The following is a 16,858-nucleotide window of genomic DNA, read 5'->3' on the forward strand; positions in this document are numbered from 1 at the left end:
CTAACAAGAAAAATGGGTAACTTCCATTCCACCACGACTTCCCTGAGAGGTCTAATCTAAAGTACATGCGTAAGGCTGCCAGAAATCACCTTTGCCTTCTGAGTTTTGGTTAGGTACTTCTTGTGAGCTGGGAGGGTTGAGCCGACAGTTGCAACTTGTTGCAGGAGTGTCTCAGTCACCTACAAGCAAAAGAGCTGTCATCCCTAGGCCAGCAGTCTTGCTTAGGAGCGAGAGTCCAAATATGACATCATCCCATTGTGAAAGTTGCTCTTAAGTTTGTTGGTGAGGGAGAGGATCAGCTGGGGGAGGTCAGCATAGGATACAATGTTGAGTCCGTGGTTTCTGACGATGTTTGCAAGCAGGCCATGTACATGTTGAAGAGGGTGGGGCTCAGAGAGGAGCCTTGAGGGACTCCACAGCTGATCTCAATAGGTTTTGAGGAGAAATTTGGGAGCCTGACTCTCTGGGTTCAGCCAGTGAGGAAGGAGAGGATCCCCTCTGCTTCTTTGCCGTGGATGCCGGCATGTTGGAGTCTAGTGCAGACGGGGTGGTGGGAGGTGGTGTTGAAGGCAGCAGAGAGGACCAGCAGGATGAGGAGGAGGGCTGAAGTTTTTCCTTGATCGAGGAGAGTGCGGATGTCATCTGTTGTGGTGAGAAGTGCAGTCTTGGTGCTGTGGATGCTTCTGAAGCCTGATTGGGGGGGATCCAGGGTGTGGTTAGTTTTGATGAATTCAGTGAGTTGGGCATTGATGGCATTTTCAATGACTTGTGCTGGGAAGGGGAGCAGCAAGATTGTTCTGTAATTGTTTAGGTCCGTAAGGTCCGCAGAGGGTTTTTTCAGCAGGGGGTTGATTTCTGCATGTTTCCAGGTTTTGGGGAAAGTGGAGGACTTGATGGAGCAGTTGATGATGCAGCAGAGTTCTGAGATGATGGTGGCGCTGGCTAGGTTGAAGATGTGGTGGGGGCAGGAGTCTGAGGGGGCTCCGGAGTGTATGGGTTTCCTGATCTTTAGGGTATTGTCAGTGATGAGGGTAATATAAATGAGCAAGGTCAGCTGAGAACTGTAGCCTTTAGGTGGAGTGGTTTCAGGTGGGGTGGGGTGGGTTTTGGGTTGTGAAGCTGTCATAAATGTCTAAGATCTTGCGGTGGAAGAAGGTGATGAGGGTGTCGCAGAGGACTCGGGATGGGGGGGATGTCTGTAGTATCCGTGCTGGGTTTGGTGAATTCTTTAATCACAGTGAAGAGTTATTTGCTGTTGTGTGCGTTGGCATCGATTTGTTCCTGTATGGCAGTTTTCTTTGTGGCTCTGATGAAGAGGTTGTGTGGAGTGATGGCGGGTTTGAAGGCTACCTGGTCATCTTGCGTCTTGCTGCTCCTCCATATTCTCTTGAGCCGTCTACTGGTGCGTTTGGACTCGTGGAGGGTGGGGAGAACCAGCTGGTTTTCTTGGAGGGCTGTTTGTGGGAGGGTTTCCTGATGGGAGCCAGTATGTTGGAGCAGTTGGGGATCCATTGATAGAGGTTGCGTGCGGATATGTTGGCATTCGTGGAGGCTGGCGGTGGTGTTTGGTGGAGGGCGGTGGCAAGTTGGTATTCAGAAACCTTGTTCCAATTTCTGCAGGCGTAGCGGTGGTGTTCGGTGGGTTTAGTGAAGGAGAAGTGGATGCAGTGGTGGTCAGTCCAATGTAATTTGGAGGAGTGGGTGACGGAGATGTTGTTGCTAGTGGAGAAAATGGTGTTGAGAGTGTGTCCTGCTGAGTGGGATGGGGATGTGACCATTTGTTTGAGGCCAATGTTGGTAAAGTTCTCCAGTAGGGAATCTGGGTTGTGGTTATTTAGTTTGTGCAGGTGGAAATTGAGGGCACCGAGGAGGATGTAGTCCATAGAGGTGAAAGCATGATGTGCGATGAAGTCGGCTATGCTTTTGCTGAAGGGCGACAGGGTCTGAGGGGTGTGTAGACTAGGGTGCCACCGAGCATGGTGTTTGGGTTGGCCTGGATCTGGAAGTGGAGGTGCTCCATGTCGGGTGAGTGGTTGTCGGAACTGGTTCTGAGGCGGAGGGTGTTTTTGTGAACGACGGCGATGCCTTCACCCGGTCAGCTGATGCAGTCCATGGGGATGATTTTGTAGTCATCGGAAATGGCGGTGGCAGTGTCTGGGGCTGAGGTGGGGGTCATCCAGGTTTCCCTAAAGAAGGCGACACTGGGGGAGATGGAGTCAAGCAAGTCCCAGATTTCCACAGCGTGTTTGGTGAGGGTGCGAGTGTTGAGTAGAATGCAGCTACGGTGGATGGGTCTAGTTCTTGGGGTTGTGAGGTTGGTGGGTCAGGTGTGTGGAGGTAGGGGATGGTGCAGTTGTAGCAGGTGAAGGGGCCTTGGTTGTTCTTTGTTGATGCGAGGTGGAAGGTAGTGGATCGTCCAGTGTTGAGGGCATGGAGGGTGTTGTAGTGGTAAAAGGTGAGGGGACCAGGGGCCATGTCGCTGGGCACAGTCCAGGTGCAGACAGGTGCAGATCGGCTTGCCTTTGGCATGTCTTTGGGGCACCAGCGTCAGGCCCACTACAGCGGCCGCTATTAAGTAGCAGTGGGGAGGTGGGAGGGGCTAGTCAGCTGGGTGGCGGGAAGCGGAGCTGGAAGGGGGTTGGGCTGCAAAGACACAGCAGCGGCAGGGGCGGGAAGGAAGACACACGAAGTAAGGGGAAAAAAGAAAAACAACAGCAATATGGAAAATTAAAAAAGGCTAGAGACAGAACAAAAGATACAGAGCAAGAGATGAGAAGGGACAAGAAGCAGAGAGAGGCTCACCACTGGACCACCAGAGATGAGGTGCAGGCGGGAGCCTCTGGGTGGAGGAGGGCCTCGAACACAAGACTTGGAGTGCAGAGCAGTGGAGAGGGGCAACAGCTACCAGGTGTACCTGCCTTGATCAAGGCTTTGAGGGAGCAGGAATGCCATGATGAGCTGGAAATTGATGGTTAGTTAAGTCTCAGTTAGAAGTAGGGCTTTAAGAGGTAGTCATAAGAAGATGTCTCTTACTTTAAAACGATGCGCTGCTGAGGCTCTACAGGTGTGAACCATACATTTAAGAGAATATTTACTTTTGAGCATTGGCCGACATAATACTGTATAACTGGAATAGAAACTGATAGTGAAAACAAGAGAGTGCAATGGCATTTTTGCATGGATCTGCACAATTTCAATTGTCATAAGAGTTCTCTATCACACTAAAGAAAGAAACCAATAGTTAAGTGTCATAATTAGGATGTTCAGACCGCATGGCAAGGCAGAAAAACTTGGTTGTGTTGGCACAAACTTGTAGCTAGTTCTACTAAATCGACTGGCATGTGGCAGAAAGGCAGTGTGATGTGATGCCAATTTGTTGAAGCTGTTTGATGCTTCTTGAGCATTTTACAAGCCAAATGGTGATCTGGGCTTGTTCCAAAGGAAGTAGTTGGTAGCACCAGTGGGCAAACTAATAGGTGAAACTGGCAGGTAGAAGACCTCAGTAGTATTAAGAAAAGAGAGCATAACAATTTAATGTATAAAAACGAGTAGTGACAGTCTGGCTATGCTTCATCAAAAGGAAATGTTCCAATAGAAAAGAGTAGTCTTGAGTTAGACATTTTGTAGTTCACAAAAGACGACCTCATTGTCAGTGAACCAAAGGATTCTCACAGATTTAGTAAAATCAGCATGGAGACACCACTGTCAATTACGCACTATGGTTTTGTCCATATTTTCGTATGTAGTAAAAATAACATGGCAACAGAAATGATTTAAACAATAAAGAACAAAAGGTACTGACTTTTCCACGAACACCATTTAAACATGAAGCAACCAATTGTAACACATATGCAGGCTGAGCGCAACACAAATATCTATTCAGTAATGAGTCTTAAGAAAGAAAAAAAACTCCAAAATAAGCTGAATAGTAGCTGGGGTGGCAGGAGGCCCTTGTGGTGATTTTGTTGTTTTGTCACTTGGATTCAACACAGATCTCACCAAACCAAAAGTAGACCAACATGTATTCTTTTTCATAGAAGGGGCCATGCCCATCTGGGTTGGTGTGATGCTGAGAAGGGATTTCTCCTCTTTAATTCAGAGTAAAAGCATGTTGATATTATTGTTGATAGTATGCTGTTAATATAACTTTGAACTAGATTTGCTTCTGCTATTTACTTTGGTTAATAAACTGTTAGAAATGGGGTCTTTGGTTGACAGTCAGGTTACCCCGTGTTCAAGCAAGGACCCTCAGTCTAGTCAGGGTAAAAGAGAATCACCCTCAGCTAACCCCTGCTTACCCCCATGGTAGCTTGGCAGAGCAGTAGGCTTAACTTCAGAGTGCTAGGAGTAAAGTATTTGTACCAACACACACACTAACTTAATGAAAACACTACAAAATGACACAACACAAGTTTAGAAAAATAGGAAATATTTATCTAAACAAAACAAGACCAAAATGACAAAAATCCGACATACACAAGTCAGGTTATGAATTTTTAAAGATTAGACTCAAAAATAGCGCTTAGAAACACAAAATGCTTCGATGAGGTGTTACCATGGTGTCTTGATGGAGTGGTTCCCAACAAGCCCACACCAGCGGCGCCGGACACGGAGTCGCGTAGACCCCTAAGTACAGTACCTTTGGTAAAGATTGAAAACAAGTCGATGGGCGAAGTCAGGGATCGCGGTATCTGTGCGAAACGTTGAATCCGCGCACTTCGAGCAGCGTCAGTCACGACGTGTTGTGGTGACTTACACGGAGTGGAAGACTTTGGCAGAGCAGCAGCGATGTCGGGCCTGCGAAGGTCGTCACGTTCCAACGAAGATCACAGAGTCGGGTGCAGGCGGCGTCACCGGATTCAGCAGCGGCATCGGTCCGAAGTCGTCCGAAGTCAATTTCCTTGAATTTCCACCAGCTTTCCTTCCATGGGCCCAGGGACTGGATAGAGCACCACTTGTCAGAGCAGGAGTCTCTCCAGAGACTCCAGTTGCTGGCAGAGAGAAGTCTTTGCTGTCCCTGAGACTTTAAACAACAGGAGGCAAGTTCTAAATCAAGCCCTTGGAGATTTCTTCACAAGATGGAAGGCACACAAAGTCCAGTCTTTGCCCTCTTACTCTGGCAGAAGCAGCAACTGCAGGATAGCTCCACAAAGCACAGTCACAGGCAGGGCAGCTCTTCTTCCTCAGCTCTTCAGCTCTTCTCCAGGCAGAGGTTCCTCTTGTTTCCAGAAGTGTTCTAAAGTCTGTGGTTTTTGGTGCCTGTCTTATACCCAATTTTTCCTTTGAAGTAGGCCTTCTTCAAAGTAAAGTCTTTTTTTAATATGAAATCCTGCCATGCTCAGGCCAGGTCTCAGACACTCACCAGCAGGTCGGAGACTGCATTGTGTGAGGACAGGCACAGCCCTTTCAGGTGTGAGTGACCACTCCTCCCCTCCCTCCTAGCACAGATGGCTCATCAGGAAATGCAGACTACACCCCAGCTCCCTTTGTGTCACTGTCTAGTTTGAGGTGCAACCAACCCAACTGTTAAACTGACCCAGACAGGGAATCCACAAACAGGCAGAGTCGCAGAAATGGTATAAGTAAGAAATGCTCACTTTCTAAAAGTGGCATTTGCAAACACACAATCTTAAAATCAACTTTACTAAAAGATGTATTTTTAAATTGTGAGCTCAGAGACCCCAAACTCTACATGTCCATCCGCTCCCAAAGGTAATCTACACTTTAATCAGATTCAAAGGTAGCCCCCATGTTAACCTATGAGAGAGAGGGACAGGCCTTGCAACAATGAAAAACAAATTTAGCAATATTTCACTGTCAGGACATATAAAACACATTACTATATGCCCTAACTTAACCATACACTGCACCCTGCCCTTGGGGCTACCTAGGGTCTACCTTAGGGTTGCCTTACATGTAAGAAAAGGGAAGGTTTAGGCCTGGCAAGTGGGTACACTTGCCAAGTCGAATTTACAGTTAAAACTGCACACACTGCAGTGGCAGGTCTGAGACATGATTAGTGAGCTACTCATGTGGGTGGCACAACCAGTGCTGCACGCCCACTAGTAGCATTTGAGTTACAGGCCCTGGCACCTCTAGTGCACTTTACTAGGGACTTACTAGTAAATCACATATGCCAATCATGGATAAACCAATCACATACAATTTACACAGAGAGAATATGCACTTTAGCACTGGTTAGCAGTGGTAAAGTGCTCAGAGTTCAAAAGCCAACAGCAACAGATCTGAAAAAAATAGGAGGCAAGAGGCAAAAATATTGGGGATGACCCAGCATAAACAAAAAAATTCCAACATAAACACACACACACACATGCATATATTAGAAATTCACTAAAGAGAACAAAGGTTACAGGGATGTTATAGTTAGGTTCAGATTTTACATGCACAAAACTATATCAATTCAGCTGTAATAGAGTTATTTCAAGTAACTGAAACTCATGCCCCAAGGTAACTGACCTTAGGGTACAAGTTATAGTGCACTGTAAATAGGAAATTCTTCTGTACTCACTTTATTACTTTGAAAGAACGATAAGCTGACGTTGATCTTTCTGTGAATTAAGAGCTCTGAAGATCCCAAGAGATGGCGTCAAAAAAAGCTTATATTGGTCTACCATCACGAGTGAGCCAGTATAGCAGTAGGAGATATTTATCACACTGATCAAATTTATCGCTAGGGGATCAGAATTTGTAGGGTATGATAATTATCACCTATTGCAAGGTTTTGGGGAATAACATGTTTATTTGGATGAGTACTGCACCTAAGACTGCAGTCTTCGGTAATTACCCGTCCTTTTTTGACCTGCTGAAAGTTACCTGTGAGGGGTGGAAATTATCTCAGATGGTAATTACAAACTGTGATGAAGTTTGCATTACTCATAATTCTGAATACGAGGAAACGGTGTTGTGCATGATTTGGAATTTATTGGGCCCTCGTAATGAGGGCCTATGAGTAGTAAAGAACCTCACACAAAACAACACATAAAATGATCACAATGTCTATATCTGCTACATCAAATCTCAAATCTACGTAACTGCTGTGAAGCAAACAGTAAATATTAGATTAATCTGCTAAAAGATATTCATAGTGGTGGTGTGGGTGCATGATCATATACACACACATAATTGAATGTATGTGTTTGTGCATATACATGCCCACACAAAGTGAATATCTCTTAATGGCATTGTTACTGGGAGAATGATGGATTCATGCAAAGAGATACATATGTTTAATTTGGATAAATTATCACTTCTGTCAAATGCCTTTAGAACCATGTCCACTGCAAAAGTACCAAATAAATAAAATATGCCAAAATTATGGGTTCATGCTGAAGAATGGAAGCAGTCCAGATGGCAACTTTGCCAAAAACTCATTTCACGTTTCATCTCACAAATTCACAGTCTGGAAAATGACACTCGGTAACACTGCAACAAAACAAAAAGGCAGATGCACAGATGCTGTCAAGACAAAATCAAAGTCTTAAGGATAGATTAAGGTAGAACATTTTACCTAAATGTGTTCACGAAAAAGTCCTCCGTTGCAAGAAATCTGCCAAGGATAAGCGAGCGTGTTCTAAACCCCATCTGTGTTACACTGCCCTAATTTAGTTGTTTTAAAACCTCTAGTTTGCCGCGTGTGCTTTAGATGGTTTGCACTATACTTCGAAGAATGTGGTTTGATTTTCACTTTCCTAAAAGCAAGCATACCTTGTGAAACTGCCTATGCAAGGCGGGTTGCTTCTGTGTCCTTTATGTCACAGATTTTCTCCAATGACTTAAACAAACTTTTTCTTTGATGTTAAGAGTGTCCTTTGAAGCTTGCAATTTCACTGAACGCTGAGGTGAAAAATATATCTATTACAATTTGCAAGAAATTCAAAAGCTGGGAGTGCTGCATTTTGAAAACTGGAATTTATGGAAGAGATATTTCAAAAAGAGCCAAGTTTATCCCCAGTTCTTGAAAATTCGAGACATTCACATCTAATTAGGCTTCCCCAAACCCAAGGACGCCAGCCTCTGATCCGAAGGAAGCAGTCGAGACCGGCCCTGCTGAGAAGTGAGATATAGCGCAGATTAAACCCGAAGCACGCTTCCGATCTCTAACACTGGCAATACGTGGCTGAGATATTGCATTTGTGAAATGTCTCGTTACGGCTGCTGTGTGTTTACGTTGTTAGTGAAATACGCAGTTGGACAGAATCATAGACTCCTGGCTAAATGGGAACACAAGGTCCCTCTAATAAACTCCTTTGCAATGATATTGATATATTTCATTGTTCCATAACCATACAATAGGAACAGCTGCCGAGTTACCTCGTTTATGCTTCAATAAAACACGGGTACAGTAAGTGCGGCCTTCTGTGCAGCCGCGTTCATCATTACAGAAGGCCGAGGCGTACAGCACCCCTGCTGTACCACAACAGCGTTAGCTTATATTACCGGAAATCCCTCATCACCAACAAAACATTAGAATTAATTATTCACCATTTCAGTACAATGCAGCTCTACCATTCCGAGAATACTTTACCTGGTTTTAGGTGGGCGAATGGGACTTCACCTGTTAGCAATTCCCAGAGACACAGAGCATAGCTGAATACATCAGCTTTTATGGTGTATCGCGTGCACTGACTGAAAACTTCCGGGGCCATCCAGCGCAGGTTCTGCACAATGAAAAAGCGGAAATAATATCAGTGGGCTCGTTTGTGTGTTCATGAAGTAAACATCAAGCAATAATGTCACCCGCATACCTTACAGCCATTGAACATTATTTGCCCTAATTGCACGACATTGGTATTTCTATTTCGTATCCTATTGTACAGTAGTTTGACCTAAGAAATAGGATAAATTATCTTCTGTGAGGAGTGACAGACAGTACAGCAGTTGAACAGGCTCGTCTGTGCGAGGTGTAAGAAAATGTATCGAGGAATAGTCATGAAGCGTGATATATTGCACATCTGGCCATTATATTTTTATTATGTATAATCTATGACGATTGACTGATGCAAATATGTTGTAGGTTTTATTATCAATATGACTTTGCTACATCCACATTGTTCATTCGGAGAGAGGAATACCTAATAATATCCGTATAGAAAAAATACAACTATAGTAATACTTCAGAGGGGAACATCTACTTAATACTTTCTATACGTTCTTGAGCATTGTGTGGCACACAACACCACACAATATCTCCGAGTCATTTTCTTCCAATGAATCTTCTGTCTTTTTTCCATTCGGATGAAAGTTAAAAGTTGGCAGCTGCCACGTTTCTTCCTCCTTTCTAGTCTCTCACCATTTCAGGTGAGGAGAGGCAAATGTCAGGTTGCCACTTTATATATGTGTTTTCTTATTCCCACTGTCTCACGAATTGCTTTGTGGGTCGCGTGGATTAATTCCATCTGTACTGACAGCCATCCCCAACCCGTGGGACTGGTAACTTGTGTTTCGCCTTTATCTCAGTGGTTACCACCGTATGGGGTAAGTAACCTTATCATTGTTGCCAGACGGCATTGTACTGAAGAAACCCATGGAATGTTTCTTTAGCAAGTCTAAACAAACATTGATAATTCCCCTTATTAAGACTGTTCATGATCGATGCTATGGATTGAGCTAGTGTGATATGTTGAGATGCTCTCTCACTGCAATACCAGTCTAGTTGGAATAAGTAGCACATGCTTTTCTCACGTCGACTCTTCACCCTGAACTGTGCACCTGTACTACAAAATGAGGTATTACACATGTCAAGTGAATATAATTTGTATGCATTTTTGAAGACATTGTCTCTGTTTAGTTTGGTTATACTGATTGTGCTTATACATAATCGACCTGCCTTGGAAGGGAAAAATACTAAAAGGATTTTGACTGTAATTGTCCACCGTCTCTCATATTAGAATGGATGCCTTTGCGGATAAGGCCGCCACTCAGGATGAAAGGACATTTCTGGGGACTCTGCTTGGCTCTCAGGGTCTGCAAGGCAGATATTTCAAAACAGCACAAAATCTTACACGAGTATTTACTTTCCCGCACAAATAGCTTTTTCCGCTGGAAGGGTACCCTTTTCTCAGTGCCAATAATGTTTTCTGCTGCTTTGCACCACTTTGTGTATACCACTGCAAACACTCATACTTATTCATGAAAAGCCTGATCTACTAAACTCAAATTGAAAAAGGGCAACTAAAAAATCCCTCTCATGCTTGGGTATAAGTCAGAGTAATGGTAACTGGCCATGAGGATCATTTACAAAGTGATTAATATCTTAATGAATATTATTGAATTTCCTACATGATGACATTAGGAAGTTATCATTAAGCAATGAAGAGACTAAAATGACAATAAGTTGTAAAAAGGAGAATGAAACAGAAGAACACATAAACATGATGTAAGTTTAATTCATTGACTTGTGCTTTATGGTTAATTCAGAATATCACCATTTGGGGCATTTAAGTATACTCATAAAGCTGTTAATCACTACGTAAATGATCCCCTTATTGGTCACTTATCTTGACTCTGATCCAATAAGCTAGCCAGGCTGTGCTTTGTGTAAAAAATAAAACCTACTTGAAGCAGACTTTAGGTAACAGAAATGTTTCCATTTCTCCAAACATTCCACACATTTCATGTGTGTTGCCCTGTACAACACACATAGAATGTGTGGAATGTTTAATACTTTTTCCAGTCATAGAATGTTGTACTTGTAGGACACGCTTCTCGTACAAACCTTTTGCTAGACAACACACACACCCATCTGCAACATGGTGCAAAGTTTGTGAGTGGCACTAGATAGCATGTTTGTGTGCCAGTGCAGGGTTAATGAGCAGCAGCAGGCTAATTTCAATTACTGTGTCTCTCTGTTGCTGTCTCCCCCTTGCACAATGCAGTACCGAAACTTTGTTCATCTCCATTGCACAAAAAATCATAAATCTGTCTCTTTTGCTTAGCTTATTGCTACCTTCGGTAGAAAAAATGAAGCCACTCAGTCTGTCTCTCTCCATTGATGTCTATATGACTGTAAGAGGCTGGACTGGTTTGTAGTGAGTACCAAGGGGTACTTGCACCTTGCACCAGGCCCAGTTATCCCTTATTAGTGTATAGGGTGTCTAGCAGCTTAGGCTGATAGATAATGGTTGCTTAGCAGAGCAGCTTAGGCTGAACTAGGAGACGTGTGAAGCTACTACAGTACCACTTAGTGTCATATGCACAATATCATAAGAAAACACAATACACAGTTATACTAAAAATAAAGGTACTTTATTTTTATGACAATATGCCAAAGTATCTTAGAGTGTACCCTCAGTGAGAGGATAGGAAATATACACAAGATATATATACACAATAGCAAAAATATGCAGTATAGTCTTAGAAAAGAGTGCAAACAATGTATAGTTACAATAGGATGCAATGGGGAAACATAGGGATAGGGGCAACACAAACCATATACTCCAAAAGTGGAATGCGAACCACGAATGGACCCCAAACCTATGTGACCTTGTAGAGGGTCGCTGGGACTATTAGAAAATAGTGAGAGTTAGAAAAATAACCCTCCCCAAGACCCTGAAAAGTGAGTGCAAAGTGCACTAAAGTTCCCCTAAGGACAAAAGAGTCGTGTTAGAGGAATAATGCAGGAAAGACACAAACCAGCAATGCAACAACTGTGGATTTCCAATCTAGGGTACCTGTGGAACAAGGGGACCAAGTCCAAAAGTCACAAGCAAGTCGGAGATGGGCAGATGCCCAGGAAATGCCAGCTGCGGGTGCAAAGAAGCTTCGACTGGACAGAAGAAGCTGAGGTTTCTGCAGGAACGAAAAGGGCTAGAGACTTCCCCTTTGGTGGACGGATCCCTCTCACCTTGGAGAGTCGTGCAGAAGTGTTTTCCCGCCGGAAGGACGCCAACAAGCCTTGCTACACGCAAATCGTGCATTTGGCGTTTTTGGACGCTGCTGAGGCCCAGGAGGGACCAGGAGGTCGCAAATTGGACCTGCAGGGAGAGGGGACATCGAGCAAGACAAAGAGCTCTCACTGAAGCAGGTAGCACCCGGAAAAATGCCAGAAACAGGCACTACGAGGATGCGTGAAACGGTGCTCGCCAAAGTCGCACAAAGGAGTCCCACGTCGCCGGAGACCAACTTAGAAAGTCGTGCAATGCAGGTTAGAGTGCCGTGGACGAAGGCTTGGCTGTACACGAAGGATTTCCGCCGGAAGTGCACAGGGGCCGGAGTAGCTTGCAAAGTCGCGGTTCCCAGCAATGCAGCCCAGTGAGGTGAGGCAAGGACTTACCTCCACCAAACTTGGGCTGAAGAGTCACTGGACTGTGGGGGTCACTTGGACAGCGTCGCTGGATTCGAGGGACCTCGCTCGTCGTGCTGAGAGGAGACCCAAGGGACCGGTAATGCAGCTTTTTGGTGCCTGCGGTTGCAGGGGGAAGATTCCGTCGACCCACGGGAGATTTCTTCGGAGCTTCTGGTGCAGAGAGGAGGCAGACTACCCCCACAGCATGCACAAGCAGGAAAACAGTCGAGAAGGCGGCAGGATCAGCGTTACAGAGTTGCAGTAGTCGTCTTTGCTACTATGTTGCAGGTTTGCAGGCTTCCAGCGCGGTCAGCGGTCGATTCCTTATCAGAAGGTGAAGAGAGAGATGCAGAGGAACTCGGCTGAGCTCATGCATTCGTTATCTAAAGTTTCCCCAGAGACAGAGACCCTAAATAGCCAGAAAAGAGGGTTTGGCTACCTAGGAGAGAGGAAAGGCTACTAACACCTGAAGGAGCCTATCAGCAGGAGTCTCTGACGTCACCTGGTGGCACTGGCCACTCAGAGCAGTCCAGTGTGCCAGCAGCACCTCTGTTTCCAAGATGGCAGAGGTCTGGAGCACACTGGAGGAGCTCTGGACACCTCCCAGGGGAGGTGCAGGTCAGGGGAGTGGTCACTCCCCTTTCCTTTGTCCAGTTTCGCGCCAGAGCAGGGGCTAAGGGGTCCCTGAACCAGTGTAGACTGGCTTATGCAGAATTGGGCACATCTGTGCCCAACAAAGCATTTCCAGAGGCTGGGGGAGGCTACTCCTCCCCTGCCTTCACACCATTTTCCAAAGGGAGAGGGTGTCACACCCTCTCTCAGAGGAAGTTCTTTGTTCTGCCATCCTGGGCCAGGCCTGGCTGGACCCCAGGAGGGCAGCTGCCTGTCTGAGGGGTTGGCAGCAGCAGCAGCTGCAGTGAAACCCCAGGAAGGGCAGTCTGGCAGTACCAGTGTCTGTGCTACAGACCACTGGGATCATGGAATTGTACCAACAATGCCAGGATGGCATAGAGGGGGCAATTCCATGATCCTAGACATGTTACATGGCCATATTCGGAGTTACCATGGTGAAGCTACATATAGGTAGTGACCTATATGTAGTGCACGCGTGTAATGGTGTCCCCGCACTCACAAAGTTCAGTGAATTGGCTCTGAACGATGTGGGGGCACCTTGGCTAGTGCCAGGGTGCCCTCACACTAAGTAACTTTGCACCTAACCTTTACCAGGTAAAGGTTAGACATATAGGTGACTTATAAGTTACTTAAGTGCAGTGTAAAATGGCTGTGAAATAACGTGGACGTTATTTCACTCAGGCTGCAGTGGCAGGCCTGTGTAAGAATTGTCAGAGCTCCCTATGGGTGGCAAAAGAAATGCTGCAGCCCATAGGGATCTCCTGGAACCCCAATACCCTGGGTACCTCAGTACCATATACTAGGGAATTATAAGGGTGTTCCAGTAAGCCAATGTAAATTGGTAAAAATGGTCACTAGCCTGTCAGTGACAATTTGGACAGAAATGAGAGAGCATAACCACTGAGGTTCTGATTAGCAGAGCCTCAGTGAGACAGTTAGTCACTACACAGGTAACACATTCAGGCACATTTATGAGCACTGGGGCCCTGGGTTACCAGGGTCCCAGTGACACATACAACTAAAACAACATATATACAGTGAAAAATGGGGGTAACATGCCAGGCAAGATGGTACTTTCCTACACAACCCCCCCCCCAAACGAAGGACAATAAGACTAGCCATTACCTGATGAGTCTTCATTGTCTAAGTGGAAATATCTGGAGAGTCCATCTGCATTGGAGTGGCTACTCCCAGGTCTATGTTCCACTGTATAGTCCATTCCCTGTAGGGATATGGACCACCTCAACAATTTAGGATTTTCACCTTTCATTTGTTTTAGCCAAAGTAGAGGTTTGTGGTCTGTCTGAACAATGAAGTGAGTGCCAAACAGGTATGGCCTCAACTTCTTCAGAGCCCAGACCACAGCAAAGGCCTCCCTCTCAATGGCAGACCAACGCTTTTCTCTAGGGGTCAACCTCCTACTAATAAAAGCAACAGGTTGATCCTGGCACTCAGAATTAAGTTGTGATAGGACTGCCCCTACTCCTAATTCAGATGCATCAGTTTGGACATAGAATTTTTTAGAGTAACAAGGGCTTTTCAGGACAGGTGCAGAGCACATGGCCTGCTTTAGCTCCTCAAAAGCTTTCTGACAGCTTGCTGTCCATAATACCTTTTTAGGCATTTTCTTGGATGTGAGGTCATTAAGAGGGGCTGCAATTGAGCCATAGTTCTTAATGAACCTCCTGTAATACCCAGTGAGGCCTAGGAAGGCTCTTACCTGAGTCTGAGTGGTAGGGGGAACCCAATCAATAATAGTTTGGATTTTCCCCTGAAGTGGTGCAATCTGTTCCCCACCAACAAGGTGTCCCAGATAAACCACCTTACCCTGCCCTATCTGGCACTTTGAAGCCTTGATAGTGAGGCCTGCCTTTTGCAGGGCCTCCAAAACTTTCCAAAGGTGGACCAGGTGATCATCCCAGCTGGAGCTAAAGACAGCTATATCATCCAAATATGCTGCACTGAAAGCTTCCAGCCCTTGCAGGACTGTGTTCACCAACCTCTGAAAAGTGGCAGGTGCATTTTTCAAACCAAAAGGCATTACAGTAAACTGGTAATGTCCTCCAATGGCAGAAAATGCAGTCTTAGGTTTAGCATCTTCTGACAATTTGATCTGCCAATACCCTGCAGTCAAATCAAAAGTGCTTAGATACTTGGCAGATGCCAGTGTATCTATAAGCTCATCTGCCCTGGGTATAGGGTGAGCATCAGTTTTGGTTACCAAGTTGAGACCTCTATAGTCTACACAAAACCTCATTTCCTTCTTTCCATCTTTAGAATTGGGTTTTGGTACCAGTACCACAGGAGAAGCCCATGGACTGTCAGAGTGCTCAACCACTCCTAGTTCCAACATTTTCTGAACTTCTTGCTTTATGCAGTCCCTGACATGGTCAGGCTGCCTATAGATCTTACTTTTGACAGGTAAACTGTCTCCAGTATCTATAGTGTGCTCACACCAAGAAGTGGTGCCTGGCACAGTAGAGAAGAGTTCTGAAAATTGTCCTAGGAGATTTATGCAATTATCTTTCTGCTCAGCAGTAAGACAATCAGCCAAAACTACACCTTCCACAAGAGCATCTTGTTCTGTGGAAGAGAAGAGATCAGGTAGAGGATCACTGTCTTCTTCCTGTCCCTCATCTGTTGCCATGAGCAGGGTGAGATCAGCCCTGTCATAGTAGGGTTTCAGGCGGTTGACATGGAGCACCCTAAGGGGACTCCTGGCAGTGCCTAAGTCAACCAAGTAGGTGACTTCACCCTTCTTTTCAACAATTGTGTGGGGTCCACTCCATTTATCTTGAAGTGCTCTTGGGGCCACAGGCTCCAAGACCCACACTTTCTGCCCTGGTTGGTACTGAACCAAAACAGCCTTCTGATCATGCCATTGCTTCTGGAGCTCTTGGCTGGCCTGAAGGTTTTTACTGGCCTTTTTCATGTACTCAGCCATCCTTGATCTGAGGCCAAGTACATAATCCACAATATCCTGCTTAGGAGCTTTTAAAGGTTGTTCCCAACCCTCCTTTACAAGTGTGAGTGGACCCCTAACAGGGTGTCCAAAAAGAAGTTCAAAGGGGCTGAAGCCCACTCCTTTCTGGGGTACCTCCCTGTAGGCAAAAAGGAAGCATGGTAGAAGGATATCCCATCTCCTGCGGAGTTTTTCAGGGAGTCCCATAATCATGCCTTTGAGAGTTTTATTAAATCTCTCCACCAGTCCATTTGTTTGTGGATGATAGGGGGTTGTGAACTTGTAAGTTACACCACACTCCTTCCACATGGCCTTTAAGTATGCAGACATGAAATTGCTTCCTCTGTCTGATACTACTTCCTTTGGGAAGCCCACCCTGGAAAATATTCCCAGGAGGGCCTTTGACACTGCAGGAGCTGTAGTGGTCCTTAAAGGAATAGCTTCAGGATATCTTGTGGCATGGTCCACTACCACTAAGATAAACCTATTGCCTGAAGCAGTAGGAGGGTCAAGGGGGCCAACTATGTCAACCCCTACCCTTTCAAAGGGAACCCCAACCACAGGCAGTGGGATAAGGGGTGCCTTTGGAGTGCCACCTGTCTTGCCACTGGCTTGACAGGTTTCACAGGACTTACAAAATTCCTTTGTGTCCTCAGACATCCTAGGCCAATGAAACAATGGAACCAATCTGTCCCAAGTTTTCATTTGACCCAGGTGCCCAGCTAGGGGAATGTCATGTGCCAGTGTTAGGAGGAACTTTCTGTACTCCTGAGGAATCACTAATCTCCTGGCAGCTCCAGGTTTAGGATCCCTATGCTCAGTGTACAAGAGGTTGTCCTCCCAGTAAACTCTGTGAGAGTCACTGACATCCCCATTAGCCTGTTTGACAGCTTGCTGTCTGAGACCCTCTAATGTGGGACAGGTTTGCTGTGCCACACTCAGCTCCTCCCTGGCAGGCC

The 16,858-nt window shown here is 45.6% G+C and overlaps 1 protein-coding gene across 1 annotated transcript in view; it reads right to left on the minus strand.

Moving 5' to 3' along the window:
- TNNI3K (TNNI3 interacting kinase) overlaps positions 1-16,858 on the minus strand; it is a 2,589,932-nt gene that overhangs the window by 835,418 nt on the left and 1,737,656 nt on the right. The window contains exon 20 of the mRNA XM_069232439.1: positions 8,546-8,678. Within this exon, the coding sequence (XP_069088540.1) occupies positions 8,546-8,678 (133 nt within the window). The remainder of the gene's footprint in view (positions 1-8,545; positions 8,679-16,858) is intronic.

The sequence above is a fragment of the Pleurodeles waltl genome, chromosome 4_2 (assembly GCF_031143425.1).
Source record: "Pleurodeles waltl isolate 20211129_DDA chromosome 4_2, aPleWal1.hap1.20221129, whole genome shotgun sequence".
Taxonomy (NCBI): Eukaryota; Metazoa; Chordata; class Amphibia; order Caudata; family Salamandridae; genus Pleurodeles; species Pleurodeles waltl.